Source organism: Heterodontus francisci, chromosome 12, assembly GCF_036365525.1.
Source record: "Heterodontus francisci isolate sHetFra1 chromosome 12, sHetFra1.hap1, whole genome shotgun sequence".
Lineage (NCBI taxonomy): Eukaryota > Metazoa > Chordata > Chondrichthyes > Heterodontiformes > Heterodontidae > Heterodontus > Heterodontus francisci.
This window is the reverse complement of record NC_090382.1, coordinates 112,591,735-112,604,086: the sequence shown is the minus strand read 5'-3', so window position 1 is coordinate 112,604,086 and position 12,352 is coordinate 112,591,735. Positions and strand designations below refer to the sequence as shown.

Here is a 12,352-nt window from a genome sequence, read left to right as displayed (position 1 = left end):
TGCTGATAAATTCTGGGGTGCAGTTCTGTGGGTGCTGCCTGCCCTTGATTATCTCATCCATGTCACCATTTTTCATGGCTGAACCTGGGGGTGAGCTGTGCCTGGTGTGCAAGATATCACAGCAAAGCTTCATTTTGCCAGGGGAATTGGTAGACTGTGATCAAGAAGAAGAACCCTGTTTGATGGCTTGTGTCCTTTTGTTCCTTTCCATCCCACCCTTTCTACGTCGAGGAGCATAAACACATTGTACTTCCCACTGCACAGATGAGGGATCAAACCTGGCCTGTAGAAATATTGACTTATTAATAACCTGACAGACTGAAATCCTTGAAAGCAGGATTTTCTGGAATTCTGTTGACAACAGTGACTAATATTTAGACCATTAGTTCATGCAGAATGATCAGTAGCAGCCCATAAATGTTGCCTGTTAACTCTGGGTAAAGAGGCTATAACTAATGTGGGGGCCTGAACTTAACTGGTTATGTAAGTGGTAGATCAATTTTCTTACTACTGCATTCATCACCACCAGTTAGTACTGCGGTATTCACTATCCCAATTTACAAATCAGTATGTGAAATTAGTATTAGTGCAGGGATATAGAAACAGGAGTAGGCCATTGAGCCTACCTGAACCTATTCTGCTATTCATTTAAATCAAGGCTGATTTGAATAGTGGTTTGAAAGTACAAGTTTACAGCATAGCAAGTCAGAAAAAAGTATAATTTCTGCCAACAAAAAATAAATACTTACATTTATATAGCGTTTTTCATAATCTCCGGACGTCCCAAAGTGCTTTACAGCCAGTGAAGTACTTTTGAAGTGTAGTCACTGTTGTAATGTAGGAAACAAAGCGGCCAATTTATGCACAGCAAGCTCCCACAAACATCAATGTGATAATGACCAGATAATCTCTTTTCCGTGTTGTTGGTTGAGGCATAAATGTTGCTCGGGACACTGGGGTCCAATATCATGTTGCTCGTAGAATAGTGCTATGGGAACTTTTATGTCCACCTGAGAGGACAGATAGGGCTTCAGTTTAATGCTTCATCTGAAAGGCAGCACCTCTCTCAGAGTACTGCACTGGAGTATCAGCCTAGATTTTGTGCTCAACTGTTATGGAGTGGTGCTTGAACTGATTGCTACCCACTGAGCCGTGGCTGACACCAAAAATAATCCAAGAATTGTGTTGATTTTAAATAACATGTTGAAATCTGAGAGGAAATACTTGCTTAAAATTTCTTGTTTGTTTTCAGGCCACAGTATTACAAGCTTTTAGATGAATGTGTGTCTCAGGTAGTTCTACAGAAAAATGGATCTGACCCAGACTTCAAATGCAGAAAATGTAGTCTGGATGTGGAGCATTTAATAGGTAAATGCAATTTCAAATAATCTTCCTCTGATTTATTTTGCCTGTATACCCGTCACTGCAAAATTAATTAATTGTGTTTAGTGCTTTGAGACTTATCAATGACACAGTAAAATATTGTATAAATGCAAACATTCTCTGTTTTGTTCCGGTACTGGAACTGCACAGTGTATTGGTTTGGAGGTGCCTTACAGCACTTTGATGGCTTTATGTTTTGCAGACCACTTGATTGACAAAACCAAAGTGCAAAACTGCGAAACCAAAGCAGCAGAACTGGAAAAAAAGGTAATTCAGCAAAAAAAAGTTAATTTAGTTTTGAAGGTAAATATGGCCTTTACACAACGTGTGATAGACAGGTCTACTCAGAACCAGCCCGAGAGATGTCAAGTGGTCAGGCTTTTAATAAAGCGCCTGTCGGAACATTCAACCAGCTGGCCGCTGATAGTTTCATATAAAGATGTTTGCATTTAATAGTTTGACAAAAAAGGCTAGCTGTAGCAGTGCGTAGGAAATAGCATTGTACATTTTCATTAAAATAATTAATTTAGCTGTCACTGCCAGCATTCTTCTGACTGACCCCTGTAATTCCATTACAAGGTGATTCGGGTCTGCATCTTCCCCACAAAGTCCTTGCATTTTTTTTTTAGTTCAGTCGTCGATTTGATGATAGTCTGTTAATTTTCTCTGGGATTATTGTTTCTAAAAGCTTTCCCACTGCCAGTGTTAAACTGGCTGGCCTGTAATTGCCAGGCTGAACCTTCTCTGTTTTTGAACGAGGATGTAACATTTGCAATTCTCTAGTTCTTTTGCACCGCCCCTGTGTCTAAGGAAGATTGTGGCCATTGCCTCTACATTTTCTGCCCTTGCTTCCTTCAGCAACCGAGGATGCATCCTATCTGGGCCAGGTTATCTATGGCAAGATGGTTCCATACTTGTGCTGAAGGAAAAGGCATAAAAACAATCAAAGAACAAAGAACAAAGATAATTACAGCACAGGAACAGGCCCTTCGGCCCTCCAAGCCTGCGCCGATCCAGATCCTCTCTCTAAACATGTCGCCTATTTTCTAAGGTTCTGTATCTCTTTTCTTCCTGCCCATTCATGTGTCTGTCTAGATACATCTTAAAAGACTCCATCGTGCCCGCATCTACCACCTCCGCTGGCAATGCGTTCCAGGTGCCCACCACCCTCTGCGTAAAGAACTTTCCACGCATATCCCCCCTAAACTTTTCCCCTTTCACTTTGAACTCGTGTCCTCTAGTAATTGAAACCCCCACTCTGGGAAAAAGCCTCTTGCTATCCACCCTGTCTATACCTCTCATGATTTTGTACACCTCAATCAGGTCCCCCAAAGAACCTCAACCTCCGTCTTTCTAATGAAAATAATCCTAATCTACTCAACCTCTCTTCATAGCTAGCGCCCTCCAAACCAGGCAACATCCTGGTGAACCTCCTCTGCACCCTCTCCAAAGCATCCACATCCTTTTGATAATGTGGCGACCAGAACTGTACGCAGTATTCCAAATGTGGCCGAACCAAAGTCCTATACAACTGTAACATGACCTGCCAACTCTTGTACTCAATGCCCCGTCCGATGAAGGAAAGCATGCCGTATGCCTTCTTGACCACTCTATTTACCTGCGTTGCCACCTTCAGGGAACAGTGGACCTGAACACCCAAATCTCTCTGGACATCAATTTTCCCCAGGACTTTTCCATTTACTGTATAGTTCACTCTTGAATTGGATCTTCCAAAATGCATCACCTCGCATTTGCCCTGATTGAACTCCATCTGCCATTTCTCTGCCCAACTCTCCAATCTATCTATATTCTGCTGTATTCTCTGACAGTCCCCTTCACTATTTGCTACTCCACCAATCTTAGTGTCGTCTGCAAACTTGCTAATCAGTCCACCTATACTTTCCTCCAAATCATTAATGTATGTCACAAACAACAGTGGTCCCAGCACGGATCCCTGTGGAACACCACTGGTCACACGTCTCCATTTTGAGAAACTCCCTTCCACTGCTACTCTCTGTCTCCTGTTGCCCAGCCAGTTCTTTATCCATCTAGCTAGTACACCTTGGACCCCAAGCGCCTTCACTTTCTCCATCAGCCTGCCATGGGGAACCTTATCAAACGCCTTACTGAAGTCCATGTATATGACATCGACAGCCCTTCCCTCATCAATCAACTTTGTCACTTCCTCAAAGAATTCTATTAAGTTGGTAAGACATGACCTTCCCTGCACAAAACCATGTTGCCTATCACTGATGAGCCCATTTTCTTCCAAATGGGAATAGATCCTATCCCTCAGTATCTTCTCCAGCAGCTTCCCTACCACTGACGTCAGGCTCACCGGTCTATAATTACCTGGATTATCCCTGCTACCCTTCTTAAACAAGGGGACAACATTAGCAATTCTCCAGTCCTCCGGGACCTCACCCGTGTTTAAGGATGCTGCAAAGATATCTGTTAAGGCCCCAGCTATTTCCTCTCTCGCTTCCCTCAGTAACCTGGGATAGATCCCATCCGGACCTGGGGACTTGTCCACCTTAATGCCCTTTAGAATACCCAACACTTCCTCCCTCCTTATGCCGACTTGACCTAGAGTAATCAAACATCTGTTCCTAACCTCAACATCCGTCATGTCCCTCTCCTCGGTGAATACCGATGCAAAGTACTCGTTTAGAATCTCACCCATTTGCTCTGAGTCCAAGCATAACATTCCTCCTTTGTCCTTTAGTGGGCCAATCCTTTCTCTAGTTACCCTCTTTCTCCTTATATATGAATAAAAGGCTTTGGGATTTTCCTTAACCCTGTTTGCTAAAGATATTTCATGACCCCTCTTAGCCCTCTTAATTCCTCGTTTCAGATTGGTCCTACATTCCCGATATTCTTTCAAAGCTTCGTCTTTCATCAGCCGCCTAGACCTTATGTATGCTTCCTTTTTCCTCTTAGCTAGTCTCACAATTTCACCTGTCATCCATGGTTCCCTAATCTTGCCATTTCTATCCCTCATTTTCACAGGAACATGTCTCTCCTGCACGCTAATCAACCTCTCTTTAAAAGCCTCCCACATATCACATGTGGATTTACCTTCAAACAGCTGCTCCCAATCTACATTTCCCAGCTCCTGCCGAATTTTGGTATAGTTGGCCTTCCCCCAATTTAGCACTCTTCCTTTAGGACCACTCTCGTCTTTGTCCATGAGTATTTTAAAGCTTACGGAATTGTGATCACTATTCCCAAAGTAGTCCCCTACTGAAACTTCAACAACCTGGCCGGGCTCATTCCCCAACACCAGGTCCAGTATGGCCCCTTCCCGAGTTGGACTATTTACATACTGCTCTTGAAAACCCTCCTGGATGCTCCTTACAAATTCTGCTCCATCTGGACCTCTAACACTAAGCGAATCCCAGTCAATGTTGGGAAAATTAAAATCTCCTATCACCACCACCCTGTTGCTCCTACATCTTTCCATAATCTGTTTACATATTTGTACCTCTATCTCACGCTCGCTGTTGGGAGGCCTGTAGTACAGCCCCAACATTGTTACCGCACCCTTCCTATTTCTGAGTTCTGTCCATATTGCCTCACTGCTCGAGTCCTCCATAGTGCCCTCCTTCAGCACAGCTGTGATATCCTCTTTGACCAGTAATGCAACTCCTCCACCCCTTTTACCTCCCTCTCTATCCCGCCTGAAGCATCGATATCCTGGGATATTTAGTTGCCAATCATGCCCTTCCCTCAACCAAGTCTCAGTAATAGCAATAACATCATACTCCCAGGTACTAATCCAAGCCCTAAGTTCATCTGCCTTACCTACTACACTTCTTGCATTAAAACAAATGCACCTCAGACCACCAGTCCCTTTATATTCATCATCTGCTCCCTGCCTGCTCTTCCCCTTAGTCACACTGACTTCATTATCTAGTTCCTTACAGGCTTTTGTTACTACCTCCTTACTGTCAACTGACCTCAATTGGTTCCCATCCCCCTGCCACATTAGTTTAAAGCCTCCCCAACAGCGTTAGCAAAAGCACCTCCAAGGACATTGGTTCCAGTCCAGCCCAGGTGTAGACCATCCAATTTGTAATAGTCCCACCTCCCCCAGAGCCGGTCCCAATGTCCCAAAAATCTGAACCCCTCCTTCCTGCACCATCTCTCAAGCCACGCATTCATCCTGACTATTCTTTCATTTTTACTCTGACTATCACGTGGCACTGGTAGTAATCCTGAGATTACTACCTCTGAGGTCCTACTTTTTAACTTGGCTCCTAACTCCCTAAACTCTGCTTGTAGGACCTCATCCCGTTTTTTACCTATATCATTAGTGCCTATGTGCACAATGACAACTGGCTGTTCACCCTCCCCCTTTAGAATGTTCTGCAGCCGATCTGAGACATCCCTGACCCGTGCACCTGGGAGGCAACATACCATTCGGGAGCCTCGTTTTTGACCACAGAACCGCCTATCTACTCCCCTTACAATCGAATCCCCTACGACTATAGCCCTTCCACTCTTTTTCCCGCCCTTCTGAACAGCAGAGCCAGCCACGGTGCCATGGACCTGGCTACTGCTGCCTTCCCCTGGTGAGCCATCTCCCTCAACAGTATCCAAAACGGTATACTTGTTTTGGAGGGAGATGACCGCAGGGGACTCCTGCGCAGCCTCTGCTGTGACAGAAACCAGGCTGAGATGGGAGGAATGGGTCAAATGGACAAATAGGCGATATGACCCAATTTGGAGAAATCTGCAAATTCTAAGTGATTTAAGAGATTGGCAAAACACAGATCATCCATCACGGTTAGATTTTGTGGCATTGGCTTGACCATGTTGAGCCTACTTTCACTGACCTCAGTGGAATAGTGTGGTAAGGAGGGAACAGATAAAGTAGGAGGCTGATGAAGATGCCCAGTCATTCTGATGTAGCCTCGTTATCATGAGGTGCTCTTTCTTGATATATTCTCAAGAAAATTATATATATTAAACTAAAGCAACCCAGAGTAATTGAAAATGCTTCTGCTTGTCTACCATATTTACTTTTGTAAAGGGTTATATTTCTTTCTCTTGCGATTTCTCTAGCTCCATCCCTTTCCTGTATCCCTTTCCTGTATCCCTTTCCTGTATCCCTTTCCTGTATCCCTTTCCTGTATCCCTTTCCTGTATCCCTTTCCTGTATCCCTTTCCTGTATCCCTTTCCTGTATCCCTTTCCTGTATCCCTTTCCTGTATCCCTTTCCTGTATCCCTTTCCTGTATCCCTTTCCTGTATCCCTTTCCTGTATCCCTTTCCTGTATCCCTTTCCTGTATCCCTTTCCTGTATCCCTTTCCTGTATCCCTTTCCTGTATCCCTTTCCTGTATCCCTTTCCTGTATCCCTTTCCTGTATCCCTTTCCTGTATCCCTTTCCTGTATCCCTTTCCTGTATCCCTTTCCTGTATCCCTTTGTCTCTTGAATCCCTCATTGTTTTTCCACCTATCATAATTTCTCAAGGTGACTCATGTTTTGCCCGCCTGGCTTCGTGTCAGTATTTCCCCTCCCTTTTTATTTGCTCCTCCCTTGATAATACAAACTTGTACTGAGTATTTTTCCGTCAGTTCCACCTGGATTCTGATGCTTCACACAAGTGGCCAGTCTCCATGCATGACAATGAATGTTGATAGACTATTCAACCACGGTAGGGGGAGCAGCATTGTGGTGGAGCCTAATCCATATGCACTTTGCATGTTCCACATTCCCATGTTGTTTGGAAAGGGAGCACTTGACCAACTCCACCACCCCCACCCACCACCATCCCCGCCTCTTCCTAGCCTAAGGATATTCTGCTCTGATTGCCATTTTGGCTGACATCCTTGATCATTACAGGTCAAATCTTCAACTTTACTGGCCTATATCGCGCAGGACCTGTTTTTTTTCTTCTTAAACTTTTATTGAAAGTCTATGTTTTTTGTTGTCTTAAACCCCTCTCCCCATCTCTTCCACCCTCACTTCCAACAATAAGTTCAAGGAGCTCATCTTTGTCAGTAAGGTCGAGACCATTCGATCTGCTGCCTCTCTCCCTTCCACTAGTCCAACGGACCAGACTTCCTCTAAAGTTCCCCACTGCCCTAGCCCTAAATTTGCATCTTATTTATTTATTTAGAGATACAGCACTGAAACAGGCCCTTCGGCCCACCGAGTCTGTGCCGACCATCAACCACCCATTATACTAATCCTACATTAATCCCATATTCCTATCCCATCCCCACCTTCCCTCAATTCCCCTACCTGTACTATGGGCAATTTGTAATGGCCAATTTACCTATCAACCTGCAAGTCTTTGGCTGTGGGAGGAAACCGGAGCACCCGACGAAAACCCACGGGGTCACAGGGAGAACTTGCAAACTCCGCACAGGCAGTACCCAGAATTGAACCTGGGTCGCTGGAGCTGTGAGGCTGCGGTGCTAACCACTGCGCCACTAGTTTCTCTCTCATCTCCCCAATGCCCTCTCCGAGTTCATCTTGTCCATGAGACACACCTCCTGCTCCTTCAGCCCTATTCCCACTAAACTAGTGACACCCCCCTCACCACCCCACGCCAACTTCCCCTCCTTGTCCCCGTACTAGCCAATATAGTTAACTGTTCTCTTTCTTCAGATATTGTTCCCATCTCCTTTAAATCTGCCGTCATCAACCCTCTCAAAAAAAAAAAATACTTGACCCCACAGTCTTTGAATGTGTTTGTCACCTCCCAGATCCGTGATCACCTTTCCTGGAACTCCATGTTTCAATCCCTTCTTTCAGGTTTCTGTACCTGCCACAGTACCAAAATAGCTCTTATCAAAGTCACAAATGACATCGTATATGACTATGACAAAGGTAAACTATGCTTCTTTGTCCTTCTTGAGCTGTCTTGCAGCCTTTGACAAGGTTGACAACCCCATCCTCCTCCAATGTGTCTCCACTGTTATCCAGCTGGGTGGGACTGCTCTCACCTGGTTCCATTCTTATCTCTCTAATCATAGCCAGAGAATCACTTGCAATGGCGCCGTTGCCTCTGGTGTTCCCCAAGGATCTTTCCTTGGCCCCCTCCTATTTCTTATCTACATGCTGCCCCTCGGCAACATCATCTGAAAGCATAGTTTTCAGATGTACACCGATAACACCCAGCTCTACCTCCCCACTGTTGCTAAATTATCAGACTTTTTATCTGGCATCCAGTATTGGATGAGCAGAAGTTTCCTCCAATTAAATATTGGGAAGACTGAAGCCCTTGTTTACGAATCCCCACTACAAACTCTGTTCTGTTCCCTAGCTACCAACGTCATCCCTCTCCCTGGCAAGTGTCTGAGACTAAACCAGTTTGTTCGCAATCTTGGTGTCATACTTGACCTCGAGATGAGCTTCTGACCACATATTCATGCCATCACTAAGCCAGCCTATTTCCATCTCTAACAGTGCCCGACTCAGCTCTTCTGCTGCTGAAACCCTCATTCATGCCTTTGTTACCTCTGGACTTGACTATTCCAACACACTTCTTATGTGGCTCAGTGTCATTTTTTTTATAGTGCTCCTGTGAAGCACCTGGCGATGTTTTATTACATTAAAGGTGCTATACAAATATTTGTTGTTACATAAACAGGAATGGATAATTGGTCATAGGCTTATCGTTATCAATGATAGTGTGATGTGCTGTCTGCCACTTGTGCACTTCCCCCACCAAATTGTCGTCTTAATTCTCTTCCCCATCACTGTCCCTATTCCATGTCATTTTTGTTGCTCTTAATTGTATATACAGGGCTATGAGGAGAGAGCAGGGGAGTGGGAGTAATTGGGTAGCTCTGCCAAAGAACTGACATAGGTACGATTGGCTGAATGGCCTTCTGTGCTGTACAAATCTGTGTTCTGTTTGTAATAAATATTTTTGTTTTAATTTTACAATAGCTTGATTTGGAGTTGACAACTCGACATGAACTACAGGTGGAAATTAGGAAGAAAGAAACTGATTTTGATGTGAAGCTCTCGGAACTGCAAGCAAAGCAACAGGTGTTGGAGACGGAAAAAACCGATGTGGAGACTACTAACAAGAAACTGCTGAATGAGATTAGTCAACTAAAGGATGAGGTAATTCACCTAAAATACTGTATAACATACTGCATGTTAATTCCCTGGAGTGCTGCAATTTCTCACCAGCTTTCCAAATGTATGTTGAGATGGGTGAGGGGTGATTTAATCAATATGATTAAAATTATAAATGTATTCGGTAGGGTGAATACAGAGAAGCTCTGTTGGAGAAAATCAGAACCAGGGTGGAATGGTGTCAATCTTAAAATTAGAGTCAGGCCATTTAGGGGTAAAATCAGGAAGCACTTTTTCACACAAAGGGTAGTGGAAATCTGAAACACGCTTTCAAGACTGAGATCACTAGATTTTTGTTGGATAAGAGTATCAGGGATATGAAGCAAAGGCAGGTAAATGGAGTTCAGGCGTAGATTAGTAATCTAATTAAATGGCAGAACAGGCATGAGGGGGTTGAATGGCCTTCCCCAGTTCCCATGTTAACACTTTTTGTCATTTAAATTAATAAATTAACTACTGTTGGAGTGGATGGGAAGAAATATATAAATAAACATTTATAACTTGTCTCTTTTTAAAAAAGAGCAAAAATAAGCTGGCAAGAGATCCTATAAAAAAAACATGCAGATTATAAATTATGATTTCAAAACTGCCTAATGAGCAATGTGTGATGGGGGTAAAATTCAACTGGCAGGGGAGCAAGACAGGTAGCATTTGTTCAACCATCTGTTTTACAGCCCTTCCCCATCCATTGTTCTCTCCATTAAAGTCAATGGAAAGTATAACCTGGGTGAAGGGGATGTATAACAGGTTGCCCATCCACCACTCTGCATTTCCCTCCTCTGCTGAAGTAGTATTTTACATTCTTCCTCTGCCCCCGCCCCCCCCTCCAACCAAACTCTTGTCTTTAATTACCCATTTCAACTATAAGGATGTTGGGCTATCGAGAGTAGAAATATATTTTACCACCAGTCAATTGAGTTAGTATTGAATGTAATCTGCCAAGCATTTTGTAATCAGAAATTTTTTTTAAAAAAGGAAAATGCTAAGGATACTCAGCAATCAAGGCAGTGGAGAGAACTGGTTTCAGATTTGACCACACCCGAGCTGTTAACTTTACTGCTGTCTGTACAGATGCTGCCTCACCTACTGAGTGTTTCCTGCACTTTTTTTTCTTGTCAGATTTTCACCATCTGCTGCATTTTTCTTTTTGCTTTTTGTTAATTTTGTAACCTGAGTTCAGTTAGTAGTTAATGGCCAAGGCTTGCCTTTCTCACCATGGCTGCCTTTATTCACATTGTAGTGGATATCGAAAGCATTTCGTCAGATCTGCATGTAACATACACTTGATCTCCTTAACACACTTTGTTTTAATGATGTGGCAGTTGTGCAGACATTCCTCTCATAGTAATAATTCACACATGGTAAAACTGTGTCTGGAACTGTGTTTCCACTTTATAGCGGGCTAATATTAAGGCAGTCTGGTGATACTGCAAATGCGCATTCTTTTTAAAGCTTTATTGAAAAGCTGTCTATTAATAGTGTCATGAAATTGCAGTCATATGCTTTTCAAGTACATGTCTCAACCCCAGATATAACATTGGATCCCCAGCAGAATTTATATATTTGTGATTGGTCTGATTACACATATGTTTGGACCCCAGGAGAGATTCCCAGTAGCATGCCCAGCCCGCTTTTATTATCTGGCCTACATATTAAAGCAGGATCTCTCAGCAATTTAGTTTAGTTTAGAGATATAGCACTGAAACAGGCCCTTCGGCCCACTGAGTCTGTGCCGACCATCAACCTCCCATTTATACTAATCCTACACTAATCCCATATTCCTACCACATCCCCACCTGTCCCTATATTTCCCTACCACCTACCTATACTAGGGGCAATTTATAATGGCCAATTAACCTATCAACCTGCAAGTCTTTGGCATGTGGGAGGAAACCAGAGCACCCGGAGGAAACCCACGCAGACACAGGGAGAACTTGCAAACTCCACACAGGCAGTACCCAGAATTGAACCCGGGTCGCTGGAGCTGTGAGGCTGCGGTGCTAACCACTGCGCCACTGTATGTGTCTTTCTTCCTTTTGCGTCGTGCAATTGCCACTTAGTCAAGGTTATCAATTTGCCAAAGCAACCCTTTTTTTAAGAATCTTTCCAAGTTAAAAAGCCAATTGCTTTGTGGGCATTGTCAATTCTCGCACAAATTTTAACTTGGAGCGCACCTCTGTAGTTCTCCACATGGGTAGAAAAACGTTTTCTATTCAATTTTTTGCAGGGTATGTGGGGATGGAAAAGCAGGGAAATGGGACTTATTGGATAGCTGTTTCAAAGAGCAGTCACAGGCACGATGGACCACATGACCACCTCCTGTACTATATGGTTCTATGATTCCTGACTCCAAATGATGAGCAAAGTGACAAGGGGCTTCTTGTCTCTGACTGTTTTCCCTGCATCTTGTGTAAGTTTGGCAGGACAACAGACAATAGCTACCTTGATGTGAACGAATGGGTTTGAAAAATTGTTTTCTCAGGATAGAAGCCATCTTGTGGAACCATATGGTTGCACAAGATTGGCTGAAGCACATTCAAAATAAATACTTGGGTTTGGAAATTTGTCATGATCATCGGGCAAATCCTCAGTATTCCTTGCCGTACTGCTGGGAGATCATCCAGTGGGCATTTAAACTCTTCTCAATCCGCGATCAATGACAACGTATTAGTTGGCAGACATTTGGTAATGTGTCTTCTGGCAAGATCGGTTTTTTTTGGTCTCCAAGATCCAAACTGAATTGCTGACCAAAGCCACAGTACTTTCAAAGTCCAACTACTACCACAAGATGGTTCTTGTGGCTAAAGCCATGGAGTAGCACTGCTCTTGGGTACTGACCCTTGAATGATATAGAATTAATATTCTGC

General features: G+C 43.6%; 1 protein-coding gene across 1 annotated transcript in view; it reads left to right on the top strand.

Annotated features, from left to right (window-relative positions):
• LOC137376080 (protein diaphanous homolog 1-like) overlaps positions 1-12,352 on the top strand; it is a 443,374-nt gene that overhangs the window by 173,565 nt on the left and 257,457 nt on the right. Inside the window, exons 13-15 of the mRNA XM_068044098.1 lie at positions 1,253-1,368; positions 1,586-1,650; positions 9,291-9,470. Of these exons, the coding sequence (XP_067900199.1) occupies positions 1,253-1,368; positions 1,586-1,650; positions 9,291-9,470 (361 nt within the window). The remainder of the gene's footprint in view (positions 1-1,252; positions 1,369-1,585; positions 1,651-9,290; positions 9,471-12,352) is intronic.